The sequence below is a fragment of the Salvia splendens genome, chromosome 17 (genome assembly GCF_004379255.2).
Source record: "Salvia splendens isolate huo1 chromosome 17, SspV2, whole genome shotgun sequence".
NCBI classification, from domain to species: domain Eukaryota; kingdom Viridiplantae; phylum Streptophyta; class Magnoliopsida; order Lamiales; family Lamiaceae; genus Salvia; species Salvia splendens.
This window is the reverse complement of record NC_056048.1, coordinates 15,149,499-15,170,101: the sequence shown is the minus strand read 5'-3', so window position 1 is coordinate 15,170,101 and position 20,603 is coordinate 15,149,499. Positions and strand designations below refer to the sequence as shown.

The following is a 20,603-nucleotide window of genomic DNA, read 5'->3' as shown; positions in this document are numbered from 1 at the left end:
ATGGAGCCAAGGATAGCTGGACGACCGCGAGGAAGAGGAAGAGGAAGAGGACGTGGTAGAGGGCCGCACCGCGAGCCCGAGGGACAACGTGTAAGCCCTCCGCCACCATCCCCACCTCGATCACCTTCGCCTCCACCTGCTCCGACAGTGGATAGAACTGTCGTTAATACCTTTCTGAAAAAGAAACCACCAACATTTGACGGAAAAGGCGACCCCGCTGAAGCAGAATCGTGGATACGTGCGCTAGAGCGCCTGTTTGACTTACTGCAGTGCACAGATGATGAGCGCTTGATTTGTGCCTCACTCCAACTAACAGGGTCAGCAGATTATTGGTGGGAGGCCCGCAAAAAGACAATGACCCTGCATCAGCTAGAGGGCCTAACTTGGGAACAATTCAAGACAGGAATCTATGACAAGTACATCCCCAAGAGCTATAAGAAGCAAAAAGAAACAGAGTTCTACAACTTGAAACAGGGACGAATGTCAGTGATGGAATATGATCGCGCCTTCTTTGACCTGTCCAGGTATGGAGCTGATCAAGTGGACACGGATGAAAAGATGTCCGAGAAATTTTGTGCTGGCTTGAGGCACGAAATAAGAGTAGCATTGGCTAGCCGTGGCGGACTACCGTATTCCGAAGCTCTAAAACTGGCCCTAGATATCGAAGCTGCATTGCCAAAAGAAAGACTGATACCCAACCCTACAAATATGTCATTTCAGACCTCGTCCCAAGCCCCAAGGGACAAAAGAAAATGGGAAGGGAACCAGAACCAGTGGGGACAAAAGAAGCCATGGCAGGGACCACCCCGCCCACAAAACCTTACACGGCAGCCTACCTTTAAACCGACAGGAATTACTCAACCAAGGCCTAATCTTTGTCCCAAATGTAACAAGCCCCACAGCGGAATCTGCATGGCCAGAGAGATAACTTGTTATACTTGTGGAAAGTATGGCCACATCGCCAGGAACTGTCGAAATGGACCTCAGGGAAGAAGTGCACCAACCAATCAGCCAGTACAACGGCAACAACTGCGAGCTCTATAGTCAGGCACTCAGGACCACCAGGCCTCGCATCCACAACGCCCGAGCCTCTCAACACAAGCCAGGGCATATGCATTGGGACGAAACCAGCAGAGCAATAACCATGGGAACCTAGCAGGTATGGGCACCCTATTAAACGTACCTATTGTCCTATTGTTTGATACTGGTGCTTCGCACTCCTTTATATCAACTTCGTGTGTAAGCACTTTGGAACTCACACCAGAACCAGCCGAACCTAGAGTAACGGTGTCCTCACCAGTAGGGGGAACTATAGAAATCACACAAAAATGCTCGAACCTAGAAATCATACTCGGGGAACGTAAGGTTATTGTTAATAACTTGGGGGTCATAAAAATGGAGGATGTCGATATTATACTAGGGATGGAATGGTTGGCCAAGAACCACGCCACAATCAAGTGCAGTGAAAGACAGATTTCCTTCCAAACTCCAGGAGAAGGGCAAACTGAATTCCATGGAACCATTATGAATAAGCGCAAATCCATAATTTCGGTCCTACAAGCAGCCGCGCTTGTAAGAAAAGGGTGTTCCGCCTACCTCGTCTACTTAAGTGAAGAACAGAAGGAAGAAAAGAAAATTGAAGCTGTGAAAATCGTACGTGAATTTCCAGACGTGTTTCCTGATTCGCTGCCCGGGTTACCCCCAGACAGACAACTGGAATTCACCATTGATTTAGAACCAGGAGCCGCGCCAATCTCAAAAGCACCGTACCGAATGGCCCCAAAGGAACTGGGAGAGCTCAAATTACAACTGCAAGAACTTTTAGACGTGGGTTTTATCCGACCCAGTGTGTCGCCATGGGGAGCTCCTGTACTTTTCGTCAAGAAGAAGGATGGGACATTGAGGATGTGCATAGACTACCGAGAATTGAACAAGGTGACACTTAAGAATAAATACCCATTGCCAAGGATAGATGATTTGTTTGACCAGCTTAAGGGGGCCAGTGTATTTTCTAAGATCGACATAAGATCCGGGTACCACCAACTGAAGGTCCGGTCTGAAGATGTACCCAAGACAGCTTTTCGCACCAGATACGGTCACTACGAGTTTGTAGTAATGCCTTTTGGATTAACCAATGCCCCTGCGGTGTTCATGGATTTAATGAATCGCATATTTCACCCATATCTCGACAATTTCGTCCTAGTCTTCATAGACGACGTCCTCATCTACTCGAAGAATAGACTGGAACACGCTGAGCATCTAAGAACTATCCTCGAAACATTGAGAACCGAGAAACTCTACGCTAAATTCAGCAAGTGCGAATTCTGGCTCAATGAGATTAATTTTCTTGGACACATAGTAACGGCAGAGGGAATTCGGGTATATCCAGCTAAGGTAGAGGCCGTACAAAACTGGAAGTCACCAACCAGCCCGAACGAAATTCGGAGTTTTCTAGGACTAGCTGGCTACTACAGAAGATTCATCGAAGGGTTCTCAAAGATCGCCAGGCCAATGACGCAACAACTCAAAAAGGGCATCAAGTTTGTGTGGACCCCTGAATGCGAAGCTAGCTTCCAACTGCTAAAAGAGAAACTAACTACCGCCCCCGTGTTAGCCGTGCCAGAACCAGGAACAGATTACGTGGTCTACACAGATGCTTCGAAAAATGGACTAGGGTGCGTCCTAATGCAGAACGGGAAGGTGATAGCTTACGCGTCGAGACAACTCCGACCCCATGAATTGAACTACCCCACCCACGATCTGGAATTAGCAGCTGTAGTGCATGCATTGAAAATTTGGAGGCACCACCTCTATGGGGTTAAATGTGAGATTTTCACGGATCACAAGAGTCTAAAGTACTTCTTCGAACAAAAGGACCTGAACATGCGGCAGAGGAGGTGGCTCGAACTGGTGAAGGATTACGATTGCAGCATAAACTATCACCCCGGCAAGGCAAATGTGGTAGCTGATGCACTGAGTCGAAAGTCTCAACAACTGGCTGGTCTGGTTACCCGGGAGGAAGGACTGATACATGACTTCGCCAAGATGAGGATAGAAATAGTACAAGCGCCGGAAACGATGGAAGTTAAAATCGCAACCTTGATGCTGCAGCCCGACCTGAGAAAACGAATAATTAATGCCCAAAGACACGACGAAGCTCTGGAGAAAATACGAATGAAAGTGCGAACCGGTGAGCAAAGCAATTATAGAGAAGAGGCGGACAATGCCCTCACTTTTGAAGGAAGATTGTGTATACCAGCCGACCCAGACCTAAGGAACGAAATATTGATCGAGGCACACGATACCCCATATACCGCTCACCCTGGAAGCACAAAAATGTACCAGGATCTAAAACGAAAAATTTGGTGGGACGGCATGAAAAGAAGCATCGCAACGTTTGTCGAGAGATGTCTAACTTGCCAACGAGTCAAGGCATTACACCAACGACCTTACGGGAAGTTACAACCCTTGGAAATTCCCGAGTGGAAATGGGAACACATTTCCATGGATTTCGTGACAGGCCTGCCCATGTCCAAGCGTGGTAATACTGCTATTTGGGTAATCGTTGATCGACTCACGAAAAGTGCTCATTTTATCCCAATCCCTATCACGTATGGATCCGAGAAACTAGCACAGTTATACGTACGGGAAATCGTGCGCCTGCATGGAGTGCCTGTATCCATCACGTCAGACCGAGACTCGAAGTTTACGTCCAGATTCTGGTAAAGCATGCAAAGGGAATTGGGCACGAGATTAAATTTCAGCACCGCATTCCACCCCCAGACCGACGGACAATCCGAAAGGACAATTCAAACCCTAGAAGATATGTTGAGAGCCGTCGTACTTGACAAAGGAGAAAACTGGGAATCCATCTTGCACCTGGTAGAGTTTGCCTATAATAATAGCTATCAAGCCACCATCGACATGGCACCTTACGAGGCGCTATATGGAAGAAAATGTCGGTCTCCACTCTATTGGGACGAAGTGGGGGAGAGGAAAATTTTAGGCCCAGAATCCGTGGCGGAGATGATCGAAATCGTGAGACAGATCCGGAGTCGAATCAAGGAAGCGCAAGACCGGCAAAAATCCTACGCCGATGAGCGTCGAACAGAATTGCAATTTAACATCGGAGAGAAAGTCTTTTTGAAAGTATCCCCTTCCAAAGGAATAACCAGATTTGGACTCAAGGGTAAGCTAAAACCACGATACATTGGACCCTATGAAATTCTGGAGGAAGTGGGCCCAGTAGCTTATCGCTTGGCTTTACCACCCAACTTTGGGAACGTACACAACGTATTCCACGTTTCCCAACTCCGAAGGTATGTATTCGACCCAAAACATGTGATCCGTCATGAAGAAATCGCTCTAGAGCCTGATCTGAGTTACGAAGAAAAGCCGGTAGAAATACTAGATCGAAAGGTGCAGCAGCTCCGGAATAAGTCGATTACTACAGTGAAGGTTTTGTGGAAAAACCACGGACAGGAAGAAGCCACATGGGAGCTAGAAGAGAAAATGAAGGAGAAGTACCCCGAACTTTTTGTTTAAGTACTTCCTAAATTTCGGGACGAAATTTCTTTTAAGAGGGATAGTATGTAACGACCCGCTAAGCCGAAGTTATTAGAAACAATATTATTAGCTTGATTATATATATAAGTGACCTTTATGCGGTTAAATCCGAGCTACGATAAATCGTCGTCGTTTGTTTGACGTCAAGTAAATGAATAGAACACGTAGATATATTACATATGCATAAATATAATAAATTTAAATAAATAAATAAGATTCCAAAATTTTAAAATTTTAATCTAATACATTCAGAAAAATTTAATACATCCTACGATTTGAGAAAATCGGGTACTTCAACGAGGTCGGCCACCAACTTGAGCCGATTATACCTACACCAAATAAACAAGTAAATAAATAAATGATAAACATATATATACATATATATGTAATATTAATAATTAAAAGGAGAGGCAAGTCCCAAGGCTTAATGTGTCACTTCCGACATATTATTTAATGCTGCAACCAAAAGGGCTTAATTATTTTCCTACACCTCACTTAAAGCTGCAACATCACTACCAAAGTTCAAAAGGATAATCATTCATTGTCAAAAAAAAATAAATAAAATATTAATAATAAAAAAAAATTGAGATAACATCTCTAGATTTGTCAGGTTGCTGCCACTTTTTGTATATTCAAATATACAACCTATTTCTCTACACATAACCCACACAAAAGATAAAGAGTACGGAGGAGATTGCACAACTTCTTCATTACAATCTAACATCTTTGCACAAAAAAAAAAAAGGTGAATCTCAAACCATCCTCTTTCCTTTACTTTTACATACAGGTATATGCATTTTTTTTAAATCTGCCCTCCCTAGAAATTTCAATCATACTGTACCTTCACTACTTATTCATCCACATAGCAACCATACACTCTTAGTTCACCAAAATCACCAAAATTTGTAGATAAAAAAAAAAGAAAAAAAAACAATTAGGATCCTACTGCCTTTACAACTAGAAAAGGGACGAATACTTATCTTTATGAACTTGCCGGATTCCGGCAGTAAGTTTGACACTCCGACGCCAACCAACGACGACCCTTGCTCCGACAGCCACTGTTTCCGTATCTTTAAAAATCTGGAAAATTGAATGCAAATAACAAAGTTATCAAAAATAATAGTAATAAAATCTTTAAAAATATATATATTTTGAAAAGAGAGAGGCTGACCGAGAGAGTGAAAGACGGAGCATACCGACAGCGGACCTCCGGGAGGAGGGCGACGAAGCCGCAGCCCGTGCATGCGCGGCGGCGGCGGCGGCGGCGAACCTGGACCGACGGAGGAGGAGGATGGCGGCGCGACGGTGAAGAGGGGAGAGAAGAGAGAGAGATGAGGAGGAAGGGAGCACCGATCTACCATTTTCCGGAGACGACCGGACTGCCGGAGGAGGGCGGCGAAGCCGCTGCCTCTGCATGACGGCGGTGGAGGAGGATCCGCGGCGGTGGCGGATCCGCAGTGACAACGGCGGCGGTGCGGTGAAGAGAAGAGAGAAGAGGGAGAGAAGAGAGGAGAGGGAGAGAGAAGATGGAGAAAGAAGGGGCGCCGTTCCGGCGGCGCTGGTAGGGCGGTCGCGGGTGGCGGCGTCGAGTAGGAGAGGAGGGAGAAGCTGCTGTTTTTCATTGTGTTTGTAAATGAGGGAAGAAGACAAATGGTAGGGTATTTAGTATGTGGGTTTCTTTTGTGGGCTCATGAATAAATTAAATGGGCCATATAATTTATTAGGGCCCAACTACTTCAATTTAATTTGAGGCTTCAATGCATCTCAATGCATAGGGTATTTTGAGGCCCATTTCGAATTTAGTTATTTTTGGGCCTAAGAATAACATGGTTAAATAAATTAGTTGTGACTCAAGTTGCTAATCTTTTTATTTTAAGAATAATTAATAAAGTATAGAACACCAATTTAGTTGGAACCAGACTAGCAAACGAAGTAGTAATGAATAGTGTAAGTTTTAGAAAATTCTTCATGAATAATAATAATAATAATAATAATAATAATAATAATAATAATAATAATAATAATAATAATAATAATAATAATAATAATAATATAATAGGGTTAAACCTTGAAATTTTCTTTCTCATTTAATTATATTAGTTTAAAACTAAATTAGTATTTCCTAATGTGATATTTTCAAAAGGGTACGTTCGCAAGTAACGTTGGAACGAAAAGTTCAAGTTAAAGGAGCTAAACGAACAAGGTGAGCTTTTCTATACTAAAATACAAATCGCAATTTATGAGAACGATCTTTAGAGATGTTATCTTGCCATAAATGTTTTGTGTATGATGCCTATCTGATTGGCTAAGGCCAAGTGAATTATGAATAATGACATATGTGAATCGATTCGATTGTGAGTCCTGGTAGGATGGTGTCCCTACTTGGAACCTCTGACCGTGAACGGCAGAGAAGGTGACCATGCGAGAACACCATCTCGACGGCACAATGTGATCAGATACGGCTAAGTACAGGAAAGAGGGCCCAATGTGAATATTTTTAGTAAGCTCGGGTCTTTTCAATAAAACCCTGAGTATTACTGTGAGGATGGCTTGACAATATTTTCAAATGTATATGTGTAATTTTCGGCAATGTGTTCACTGAGTACTTTTGTACTCAGCTCTACATATATTTCTAAATGTGCAGGTTGAGTCGTGGAAAGGGGGGACAAGTGCTGTGGAGAGCAAACTAGTAGCTAACTATGAATAAAACTCTCGGAGGTTCATGTCTCCACACATGGACCGCGTTCTTTTGTTTCCGCTATGCCAGTTAAAAGGAAATGCCTATTTTACTTTTGACTCTGATAAACAGGAGTTGTATGAACAGTCACTCGATTCTGTATAATCGAGTGTATTTTGTTATAAGTATTTTCCCTGCTTGACTTCATTTTTGTGTGTCTCGCTCTGCTTTGGCTTAAATTTCCCCTGAACTCTATCCCCGCTTCTTATAATCCATCCTTAGTCACGGTTTTCCGGGTTATGCTATCCTTAGCTAACTGCGGTCGTGACAATTTTCTTGCACATCAAAGTTCTTTATCAAAGTTAGTTTCACATGGATGCTTAAATATCAATTAAAACCCATAAAGGATTTTAATACAACGAAACATGGGAGTTTAAAATACTACTTGCTTTAATATATTCATTTACCCTATAAACATTTAATGACGTTAATTTGAGCGGGGTATTACATTCTACCCCTCTTAAAAGAAATTTCATCCCGAAATTTGCACGATTTAATTATGAACAACTATGGACCTTGTACTTTCACAGTGCTTTCACTGTGTTATACGATTTCGTTATTTAACCATTGCAACTCTCCCAAAGAGCTTCTGGTCAAAGATCATTACTCAAATTCAAATTTAATCGTTTCTTCTTTATAAAACTTCAGGTTGTACACGCGGAAAGAATCTTGTTCATTTTTCATGGTTTGATATTAATATCAAACGATCACTCCTTCGGTAGCTCTTTTACTTTTCTATTTTAATGCCTTATCGATCTTAGTTATTCTTTCGAGGAAAAGAGATGAGCATAAGGCATGTTTGTCATTAATGCCTTATCGATCTTAGTTATTTTAATGCCTTATCGATCTTAGTTATTTTAATGCCTTATCGATCTTAGTGTCCTTTAGTAAACGGTAACTTAGTGCGATGAGCATAAGGCATGTTTGTCATTAAAACCATTTGCTAGAGGAAAAATATTGGGAACTCTCGTTATTTGCGGAATTTCGCATTGAATCTCCATAGATCATGCCTCTAGATCCTTAACACATTTACTTCATGAGTTAAATCTAGTTCACATGTTTTGTTTTTTTATATATTTTTCGATAGGGCTAACTATACTTAAGAAACCTTGAATTTATTCGGGTATTGGTGGTCTTCAAAATGACACGACTCCCCATTTCGATGATCCATTGGGATTTCATCAGTGGCTAGCGGGTTCACTTTGTTTGAATCACGATTCGTACTAGTAAAGCTTAGCACATGGCCTTTTCGCACTTATTTGTCCAACGTTTTCCTTCTTATCATCCGGGTAGGTAGGTACGTCATCTATGAAGACGAAGATAAGCCTGTTGTATACGCATTTCCTAAGTTTCACATATACTGTCGGTACATGTTATTACCATTTATTCCTTATGATCATATAAATATTGAAAGGGCGCTCCAGAATACGTTATTTGGTTGTATTTATGGTTGGCAACAATCATATTTCAATTTCATCTATAAAATACGTCACCTCTCTTCAGTTGATCGAACCACTTTGTCTATGCACGTTATCAACGTTCTATCTTTTCCTTGGTAGCAAGTACAGATGATCTTCCGGGCAACACGTTAGGTTTGAGAAAACCTAAATTTAGGGTCCGCCGAATTATACATTGTGTGATTTTATTTTCCTTTGTCTGGTACGGTTTTCTAGAGGTCGAAGGTGAACTCTAATTTTCAACCTGATGGTAACTTGGGTAAAGTGTTGAGAAATAGGCCTGGACATTCACATGGTATTTAAATTTTCGATATTTTCTTCTTTCGACTTATCAGTTTGGTTATACGAGGTAAAGAAAACATCACTAGCGTGGTGCTTGCATGCGTATTCATGGTAATCTCGTACGATCTTATTTTCTATCATAAGGCTAGGAAAGCAATTTGTCATTCCTCGGATTGTGACGTGATTTTCAGTCATCTAATCCATTCGTAACATGATGTCCATAATTCTATGTCATGAGTTAAGACTTTACGTTCTTTCCCTAACGTGATTCTTAAGATTTTGGCGGGTGTAAGAGGTTTTTACGATTCATCCTACTGATGGAGCTACTCTTATTTTCGACTCAAAGTATCCTATTGTGAGTCCTAAGTTATTTGCAAATCTTTCGAGTCTCTTTTCAGGCTGCCTTTGCCTTCGTGCGTACGTCCCTGTTTGTGACATGACTCTTTATCGATGTCATCAACGAGGTCGTTATTGCTGGTTTATCTAGAGTTGAGCTTAGAATGGTTCCAGCCGTTGACACGGATTCGCTCTCGCCCCTACTTTTGGAGGTTTAGATGATTTATTAAAAGTGATAATTCTTAATAAAGCAAGTCCCGATTCTATAGTGGTTCCTGCTATATTTAGAACACCAGGTAGCATTGGGTTAATAATCCTCCCTTACAGGTTGGAAGCAGTTGGCTTTCTTAATTCTTTCATTTTGTTCTATCATGGTCACAATTCCCTTCGTTATTGATGTCACATTTTCTTCCACCCCTCTTGCTTCGAGGTTCTGGTATGAGTATTGTAATCAATGTTGGTTTTACTTCGGGTGTGGGCGCCTCGATGCCTAAACTTGACAGAGGGCTCGGGGTATGATAGTCCTACGTAGCTGGTTAACGTCATTCTCGTCTCACGCATTTTTCTGTATCCACTCGAGTGGGCGTATCTTGGTGTGCAGGTCATAGTTGGTTACTGAAATTCTTCTACGTTACAGATTGTAACAATCTTTATTTATTTATTATTATTATTGCGATATATTTTAATAATGTACCTGTCGTGCAATCCTCCAGCGGCTTGCTCCCAAGTCATGTCTGTTGGTTGCTCGATGTCATTATCCTTCTACGTACTTCCCACCATAACTCCGTTGATCTAGTTGGTTGGAAAGATAGCGTACGCGGCCTAAATATTTCTGGTTTGTGTAACATAGAAAGTAGAATATACACTTTGGCTCGTGTAATCTACGTATTGGTCTTAGCTGGGTCTCCTATTTCATCGAACATTGATAGGTCTTTCCGTAGAGTTAGTTCATTTTTATTCGACTATTGGAAACGGTTCAAGTAGTGGCGGTAAAGGCAAATTGTTGTATTCTCATGTCTCTCCTTTCATTCACCTTACTTCAGTTATTATTCCTTTCCATGTCTTTACTCATGGATTTTGGGTCGTTCGACTCTTTTGGGTGGTGTTTTATTTTGTTCGAAACGTAATTGATAGCGTACTGAACGTTAACATGAAATCGTAGATGATACTTATGGTATTTTCGATACTATGATATGATATCCTTATATAGCTTTCCAGAAAGAAAAACATTAATGAAAAGAATATAACCGAATAAATATAAAAGAAACTAGCACAAAGGGGACGGGGTCTTATCATAGCAACTGGTTACAAGGGGACAGATATCGTGGTCACAACTGGGAAACACTCTGAGATATCAATGTTCTGGTGCAGGTTGGGTGGGGTTGATGTCTGGATTGCCGTTGGGATCTTCTTCGGAATTCTCCTTCTCGGAGTTTTTATCGGCATTGGTCATAGTCGCACTACTCCTTCTACGTGCCATTTGGGCTTCTGTTGACTCATGCTGGTGAGGCTCCATGTTTTCATTAGAAGCAATCTCATCGAGATGCTTCGTTTCCTACTTGGAGTTCGAGGGTGCATTGGGTTCTGGTTCAAGGAGATCCGTCCAAGGGGACTATGGTCTAGACTTTCTACCAGCAAGGTTTGGGGAGGCATCCTTCTTGTCTAGCTTCATCTTCGGTCACTTCATGTTGCCCACAGAGGTCTCTTCCGATGGCGATTCATATGTGATATTTGCATTTAGATGATAGTCGATTTGAAGTACTCACATGGCTGGAATACTTAAAGCATGTCTAGCAACGCCGTTCACTTACTTTATTCATCATTTGTTTCCTGCTCAGGAATGCGGAAATGAATTCTTTCTATGGCAGATAAAATCTCTAAATAGTGTGACGAAACGATTCAGAAATTTCTCACATTGATTCGTCAATCCCCTGGATAGAATTTCCATTCCTAATAAATTCTCAGGAAGAACTGGAGGGGTTACGTCTGTCCCACTTAAAATCCAGACTACTAGACAGAATTTTTCAGCACGGTGTAGTTGCCACTATTATGGCCCATGTAGTAAAAACACACTACTTCATTCAAGGATTCACTTTAAAGAGTACGAGTTACTTCATTCATCTATCATGCACACAAATAGAGCAAGAAATCTCTATTACTCACGTGTTCGAATATCATCAACTTTACCTTGGGAGAGGAAATTAACTGTTTCTTGGTTGAGCGTGATGAGTAGGAGTGTTGAGACCTTATTAGGCAACTGGGTTAGTCTAGCAAAACGAGTCTAGACTATGGCTGAAAGAAGACTTTCGGGTTCAAACTAGAGCTGCCCAAGGTTTACCAAACCGGCGGTTAAAATCGAAACCGTTACCACCGGTTACGGTTCCGAACCGAAACCGCGAGAAATATCCCAAACCGAAACCGTAAATTTTAGAAACGTGGTTCGGTTAAAGTTCCAAATTTTTGAACTGAAACCGCGACCGAACCGCCAGTTCCAAACCCGGTTAACCGGCGGTTTCATGATTTCGAACCGCCAATGCAATGATAAATTTAAACATAGTTAATCCTTATATTAAAACTATACTCCATTAAATAAAATATTGTTGAATCATCCAGTTTTTAAGTTTTATATTTTTATAAGTAACTTTCATTTTTGGATTTGGTAATATCTGTGGAAACTATATGTGAGACAAAATTTTGTAGCAAAAATGACTTTATAATACTATTTGGTAAAATTGGATGGTAATTTGGCAAACATAAGAGAAAAGATAATAAAAAAATAGACTAGATTACAAGATGGAGTCTATGGAATATGGACCATTGATTATGGTAATAACTTTATAATACTATTTCTGATTTTATTAATTAACACAGTTTTTTACGTATGGAGTCTATGGAGTATGGATCATTATTAATAAATATTTATTAAACATTGTTTAATAAAACTTAGAAGAATTGATTACTTTAAATAAAGCATAATACTCTAATTAATATTGGTTAATGAATTTGTAGTCCTCAAAATTGATTAGTTGAGTCTTCAAAATTGATTGGTTGGCGGTGGGTGATGGCTGCACTATTCAAATTGATTGCACAAAACACAATTTCTTTTATTTTTATTTATTTAGTTATATATTTAAATGCTAATTTTAAATTCAAATTGGATCCCATTTCCCCTATTTATATCACTTTGTAATTTGTTTGTAAATTATATCACATTGTAACTTGTTTATAAATTTTATCACATTTTAATTTGTATATGTAAATAGTAAATTTGATATCATTTTCACCTTGCTCGTCTTAATTCAATTTAAACTATCATTTCCTTGTTCCAATTTATTTTTTAATTGCAAACTACATGGCAAAAAAAACTTAAGGAAAAAAACCGCGAAACCGAACCTAAACCGCTACGAACCGTCCGAAAACCGGTGGTTTAGAACCGAAACCGAAACCGCCAGTTTTTGAACCGAAACCGAAACCGTGAAACAGCCTCATGGTTCGGTTCCGGGTCCATATTTCCCAAAGCCGGAACCGGCGGTTCCGAACCGAAACCGCCGGTTCATGAACCGTGGGCAGGTCTAGTTCAAACCAGAAAAGAACTGGTCTAATACCATTCTTTCACGACCCAACTTTGCTAATTATAGCAAGGTTTAATAAACCGTGACTTGGGTGGATATTAAGAATGTGGGTTGAGTATGAAAAGATAGATTTAATGGTTGAACTTTCTGTCTGTAGAGTATAAACTGTGAATACATGAATAGAATGGCTCGATCACAATGACTCGAGTCGGGGACCATACAATGTACTGACTAGTTATCAGAGTCTTTAGAGACATAAAGGATTTCACTTGCTTCAATGCACAGTGGAAGGAACTGAACGCGGTTCCATGTATGAAGACACGAACTTCCAAGAGTATTGAATGGAAATATAAGTAGGTCTAGTTTAATTAGCACCGTTCACTCCAACACAGCTCAACCTGCACATTTAAAAATACATGCAGGGCTGAGTACAAAGGTACTCAGTGAACACATTGCTGAAAAATACAATAATACATTTAAAAGATTGCTAAACCATTATCACAATAACACTCAGCGGTTTTATTAAAAAGACCTGAGCTTACTAAAAATCATGTTTCGACCGCACAGTCTAAGTTCTTTCTGTTCTTTGCCATATCTGAATATCTTGTGCCGTAGAGATGGTGTTCTCCTACGGTCACCTTAACATTAATGTGCCGGGAAAGTGTCCACTTTCCACGGGCACCGGACCGGTCAACCTTACCGATGACACACAGTCCACGTGTACACTAGTCCGAGTAGGGACTCTCCCCTTGTTGGGACCCGAATAGGGGTGTGCATTCGGGTTTCGGTTCGGTTTTTTGCCAAAACCGAACCAAAACCGAAAAACCGAATTTAGTTCAAAATCCAAACCGAACCGAACCCGAAAAAACCAAAAAACCGAAACCAAAAAACCGAAAACCGAACTTAAAAAACCGAAAAAAACCGAAAAACCCGAACAAAACCGAAAAACCCGAAAAAAACCAAAAAACTTGAATAAAAAAATAAATATAATATAAATATATATTTATATATGTGTATTTATTATCTCAAATATACTTCATATTTTTATCCATATTTGTATGTAGGATACAAAAGTTTACCTCGTACTCTTCTGACTCCGCATGACAATATTAACTCCCTTTGGAGTTAATTCCGTGTGATGGACCTTGTCGAATAAAAGATAATAGTCTATTGAACGCCGAGAAATAAATAAAAGTGGATGACATGCTCCTAGGATATGCATCATATTTTCTTCTCTCTTTCATAACTCATTCACTTTAATTAAACCCAGAGATTTAATTATTGACATCAATTAATCTCTCGGTTAATTTAGTAAATCCGAGGATCAAATCATGCAAACTCAATTATTTAAATTAATTCAAGAGAATTTAATCTCAAACAATTAATTTAATCCTAATATTAAAATCAATTAATCTCAAATGAAGAATTAGTTGGTTTTAGTCCAAATAACTCTAAAAAATTTAACCCATCAAGCACTAAAAATGTTACCCATAAAAATAAAGTATATGGCCAAACCAATTTTATACTTGAAATGGCCCAATGACAAAGGAGCTACAAATATTAGTCCAAGTACTTAAATAAGTCAAAATAGGCTCCACCCTCAGAAACTCTATACGTGAAATCCATTTCTCTCTATCTGCTCAACATCTCTGTCTAACTCTCTCTCTTTGTCCCTCTCTTTCTTTCTTTTTTTCGTTAAACAAGATATAGCCTCGGATTTCTTAACGATCGGGAGTCCAAACAATATCCGATCGTCCCGAAATTTTAACCGAAGGTAGATGACTCATAAAGTATCATTCGTACCGAAGGGGATCAAATTTTAACGGTTAGATTTTCCAGTATTAATTTCGGAAGTGGCTGTCGTTTTCTACAGTGTCAGCGTTGGTTTTGTACACGATCGGAGGTTCAAACATTGTACGATCGTTCTGAAATTTTAAAGGAAGGTAAAAAACTCTCCTAACATCACTTTGGCCGAAGGAAATTAATTTTGAACTGCTAGATTTTCTGTTATAAATTTCCGACGGCGCTTATCTTCCAAAGATAAAACATTTTAGGAGTTTTTCCTTTCCTATTTTTTTTGTGATTCTAAGACTTTGCATATGTTGTATGTAAATTAGGCTCTACATAAAATAAATGAATTTGAAAGATTGATTTTTTGGGAGCATGCTTGGTTGTGATTCTAAGTTCAATATAAATTCATGCTAACATGACGTGTTTGATAAAAAAAACTTGAAAAGATTTAACTTGTGGTTTGAGAATTATTATCTCAAAAGGATGATAAGAGATTTCTATGATGTGACTTGAAACTCTCCTTCTTAAAGAAAGAAGCTTGAAAACTTGGTATTGGAAGGTTGGAAAGTTTTCCGTCTACTTGCTTGAAAATAAAAGTTTGGAGGTGAAAGAAAATTTTTTAGGTAGGCGTTGATAAGAAGCTGATACCTTCTTTTATACATTAACTCCCTACACAAGTTATGGCTACGCATTTTTCTCGGTTAATATCCCAACATCATCATTCTTTTCTTTGATTTCATCACATTTTGCAGAGGTAGAATTAAGGGGAGTGTTTGTTGGCGGAGCTCCCAGGATAAGCATGCACAAACCGAACCAGCCCGGTGGTTCCGAACCGCCGGTTCATGAACCGGAACCGGCACCGGCGGTTTCGCGGTTCAAGCGGGCCGATTCAAGTTCGTGAAAATCATGAACCGTGAACCGGCGGTTCAAGGGTCCCAACGGGCAGATTCCGGCTAGGGGCGTAGGGTTGCAGGCGAGGGTTGCAGAAAAGCCGCCGGTTTGAACTGTCGGTTTCTGACGGTTCCGGTGCTTTTTCTGGTGGCAGAGCGTAGGGTGCAGCGTATATGTAACATCCCGAATTATAGGGCTTGACGAAACATTTGGATATGTGATGAGGAATAGTAGTTAAGTTAAACTATAAGGTAGAAATTTAATACGAAATGTCGATTATGCGATTTTCGGCAATTTCTTTTACCCACGTAAAATCGTAAATCGAAGCTAAGGGCTAATAATTTTATAAATTATAAAATTATGGCCTAGCATAATTGTAAATAATGTGAGGAATTATTTTGGGCCATTAGAAGGTAATAAAAAAAATTCTATCCATATTTTTTCAGTTTTAGCGAAAACAATCGGCGAAACTTTTGAAGATATAGACGGGAATAATTTTACCTTAAACTAGAATCTAAATGCTAAATGAGGGTATAAAGAAATCCTAAATGTGATATCATATGGTAGGAAAATAAAATATTGGAAGATTAAAAGAATAATTAAAAATATTTTACATAATAAACTAAATCTAGAAGATTCTAATCAATTATATATTAATCTAGACTTCATCTTCCACTCATTTTCTTCAAAAAAAACCGTGCATATCAGCCCCCATAGGAGAAGTAGACCTCAAGCTTTCATCTCCCTCTATTTTGCAAATCGTTCGGTGAAATCGAATTCTAGACGCGTACTCCCCGATGACTTGAGGTAAACCTTCTTTTCTATACCACTTTTGTTGCTATTTGAGTGATGATTTGGAGGGTGTGTGGGCTGTGATTTTCATGCTTCATATTTGTGAGTGGAGGTGTGGTCTTTGTTTAATTCTTTCGATAGATACGAGTTTGTAGACGTCGATAACGTTGGGTTACACCCTTGGATTTAAATGTATCGAACCCTAACCCAAATTTCCATCATGATCGAAACCCTAGGATATAATTGAGGTGTTTGGCCTGTTGTGGATTTGAATTTGGTTGGGAAAAGTGTTTAACGTCGTGAATAAACGTCGTTTGATTCGATAATCAGAATGAAATCCAATTATGGTAGAAATTGTGAAATAATCAAACAAAGTTGGCTATAAGTATAACTAAATAGTTTTGATATTATATAGAGTAAATGGTTGTTGATTTATGGTTAATGGGATGATTAAACATAAATGGAAATAGAATTTGATACAAAAGTATGAGTCAGATTTACTCCTCTGTTTTTCAGCCCCATATTCAGAATTGTTTTGAATATTTAGGACTGTGAAAAGTTTGGTTTATCAATTTTTATAATAACTCTGATGAGTGTAGAGAGTCCCTGAATTTTATGGAGAATTTAGGAGTTCGTTTACTATGTGTATACATTGTTATAACAATACAGCTACGAACTGTCAAAATTCTGGTACTTTGTCATATTTTGGTATGTGTTATCCGAAATATTTAGGGAATGTAAGGTCGATGAAAACTTGATTTCATAATTTCTAAATTAACTATAAGGTGTTTAGTTGTTCTCTGAATTTTATGATTAATTAAAGAGTACAAATACCATTTACAAAAATTGTTTAGAAAATGCTGCCAGAAATTGTCTGATTTTGGTAGTCTGTGGGAAAACAAGAATATCTCTTAAACTATTGGGAATCCTTGAGTGAATCATGTTGGATTATAAATTGACTTCTTTGGGTAAATATGAGTTATTAATAGTTACGCTATTTATATTACGCATAAAGGCGAAGGAACCTATAGTGCATTTTGGAGACAAAGGAGTGAACCTAGAAGGTAGAGAAGTATCAAGGTGAAATATGCTTATGTTCATAAGCCTAAGAGGTAGGATATTCTTACTATGAATTTTACTTCTCTGGTTTGAACTGTGTGAACTAATGTATAATAATATGTTATTCTATGTGATAATTATATATATGTCATTAGAAGACACAAATGGAATTATTATGATATTTATAAACATGATATGAAAGTTCTACAAAGAAATTGTATAAATATAATTATATGATGATGATAGAAATAATATGGTGTGAAATGTGATAATATGCGTTGAAGTGTGTATGAATCACACTTTTAATTTTACATATATTATGTGGTTGATTGCTATATGTTGATTGTGGTGAATATTTGCGTTATATGGTGTGAACTAAATATGGTTATGCGCTATTTGATATTGATGGTGGAATACGATATGGATATGTGATTGATGCAACAGATATGTTTTATATGTTATATTCGAATTATTTGGTAGGATAAGATATGGATATGTGATTGATGAAATTGATATGTTTTGCATATGATATTGGAATTATATGAATCATTCGACTAAAGAGGATCTGTGACGGTCTTGCCCTGGATCTGAAATCACAGTGGACATATTGGGACCTTCGGGTCACATCACAGTAGGACCTTCGGGTCAAATCACAGTGGGACCTTCGGGTCAAATCATATTGGGACCTTCGGGTCAAATCACAGTGGGACCTTCGGGTCAAATCATATTGGGACCTACGGGTCAATCATATTGGGACCTTCGGGTCAATCATATTGGAAATCCCGGGCAGATACCAGGCCTGATCCGTCACAGAATAATAAAAAGGAATAGAGAGGTATATGTATATGGATATGAAATTGTTTATGATATAGGTTGTATATTATTTCTGATTATATGTATTTCGGTATATGAGTACCTTGGCGATCGTTATATGTGTTTGAAATGGGTTAACATTTGTGATTTGTCTGCGTTGGTGTGTGGATAAGAATGTGACATAAAGTTATAAATGACTGAATGACTTTGGATATGGAAATAGGACGTATGACAGATTATGGGAAGTAATATGCTTATAAGATAAGAATAAGTGTGAATAAATAATAATTAGCTAATTGAATAAATTAAGGAATTATATGGAAACATGTATTTTGTAAGTAAGTATATGAAGAATTATGGTGCAATTTGATAGTATTGTTATGAGATATTATCTGGAAAATACGGTGAACGTATAGATGTTGTAATAAAGTGATATATGGTAATACAAGAAAAGAATCATGATATATGATGTCTTAAGAAATGACAACATGTGGAAGGTGATACGGAAATTAATATGTGTTGACGGGTAAAAGATTAATATAGTAAATTATGAAAGTGGGAAGTGCTAAGAATGAATGGTTATAAGTAAAAGATAAATAATGTAAAAGTCTCAATACAGTTTAGATTAGAAAATTGATTTTTATAGTTTGGATATATCTACTGAGCTGTGGAAAGCTCACTCCTATCATCTTTTACCCCCCTGCAGGTTAGAGTTGATAGTATGTCAGTGTGGTTGGGCAGCTTTGCAATTTTTGGCGGGTCACTGGTGATCAACATGGTTAAAAGTCGTGGCATGTTGTATAATAGTTCAATCTTTGATCTTTCGCTGGATAAATGTTAAGTTTTTAATTGTAATAGTTTTTAATTGCTCTTTTTAAGCTAAAAATAAAATAGGAAAATTTCAGTACGTGTTGTCCATACTGAAACGTGACACCACGTATTCGGTGGGTTTACCTACCGGGTAAGGGGTGTTACAGTATAGGCCTGAAAACCGGTCCGAAACCGGTGGTTTCCGTCAGAAACCGTGGACTGAACCACCGGTTTTGGTCCGAACCGCCGGTTCAGGCGGTAAACCGACCGAATTTGAAATTTCAATTTTTTTTATTTCTTCCTATTTTACTCCTATAAATACCCCACTTCCCCTCTCATTTTTACTCACCCCATTCTTGTGTTAACAAGGATTTTATTCTCAATCTCACTTTCTCTATTCTCTCCTCATTCTTTTTAATTGCTGAAGTTGTTTACTAGTTACTACTTACTACTATATTTGTTGTTGTGTTCATAATTTACCATTTATTCCATACTCCATATTCCATCCATACTACTTTCATTTATCACTATGTCTTCTTCTCGTGGTGGACCGGGACGTGGTGATCGGGGCAAAGGAATTGCCCAAGATCAAAGTAGTCGTCCCTCAAAATCAAGGCGACCTAGTCGTTAAGAAGTTACGAAAGAGGTTTCCCGAGTGGCGGCTGAACGCCTGCAAGTAAGTTCTAAAAAATAAAATTATTTTTACAATTCATAATTTCATAAGATTGATTTTTTAATTTTTTTTGTGTTCCTAATTAAACTTCAACTTATATTATATTTATAGATAGAAAAATATTATAGGATGACCATGCTACTCGCTGAAATGCATCAAGGTGGGGGCGGGAGCGATGGTTCCCAACAAAATGACGAGTACGACGTGTCTATATCGTCGGACTCGGACAACAATGATGATAGATCTCATTCTCGTATTCCGTGCATATTGTAACTATTGTGATAAAGTTTAGGGTTTAGGGGATATGGTACCCTCCGTCGTCATTTGCGATAAAGTCTACAAATTTGCGAGTGGTGGGGATATGGCACCCTCCGTCGTCATTTGGTGACAAAGCATCCGGTAGAATGTGGCACTACCTCTACCCAAACCCAACTAAACTTCCAACCTGGTGGCTCAGGTTCGTCAGGTACGCCTCTTTTAAATATGATCAAAAATTTTTTTCTGACATTATGACTAGATGGGCTGCAATGAAGCATTTTCCTTTTAATGTTTATGATGACAAAAAATTTGAGGTTACTATGCAAAGTGGTTTAAACGTAGCTATCAAAAGAATAGGTCAAATGACCGTTCAACGATCTACCGTTAGACAATGTTAAGAGAAAAAGGTTGAATTATCACGTTATTTAGTTAACTTGGGCCACAAAGTGAACATTTTGCTCAGATGTATGGACTGATTGTTTTAACCGTCATTCATACATGGGCATTACGGTTCACTTTGTGGACAATAGTTGGACTTTGAGCAAGCGTTTAATTGGTTTTAGAGA

The 20,603-nt window shown here is 38.8% G+C and overlaps 1 protein-coding gene and 1 long non-coding RNA gene across 2 annotated transcripts; both read left to right on the top strand.

The window, feature by feature from the left end:
• Positions 1-1,044, top strand: LOC121774358. The gene has a single exon (XM_042171249.1). The coding sequence runs from the start codon at positions 1-3 to the stop codon at positions 1,042-1,044; it is 1,044 nt and encodes a 347-aa protein (XP_042027183.1).
• A 15,080-nt stretch (positions 1,045-16,124) lies between these two features.
• On the top strand, positions 16,125-19,171 carry LOC121774776. Its single transcript, XR_006045007.1, has 3 exons — positions 16,125-16,439; positions 17,440-17,536; positions 19,003-19,171. It is a non-coding gene; the product is annotated as an uncharacterized LOC121774776 (long non-coding RNA).
• Positions 19,172-20,603: the final 1,432 nt, after the last annotated feature.

Coding starts and splice junctions, on each gene's coding strand:
- LOC121774358 (XM_042171249.1), top strand. CDS start 1: ATGGAGCCAAGGATAGCTGGACGACCGCGAGGAAGAGGAAGAGGAAGA.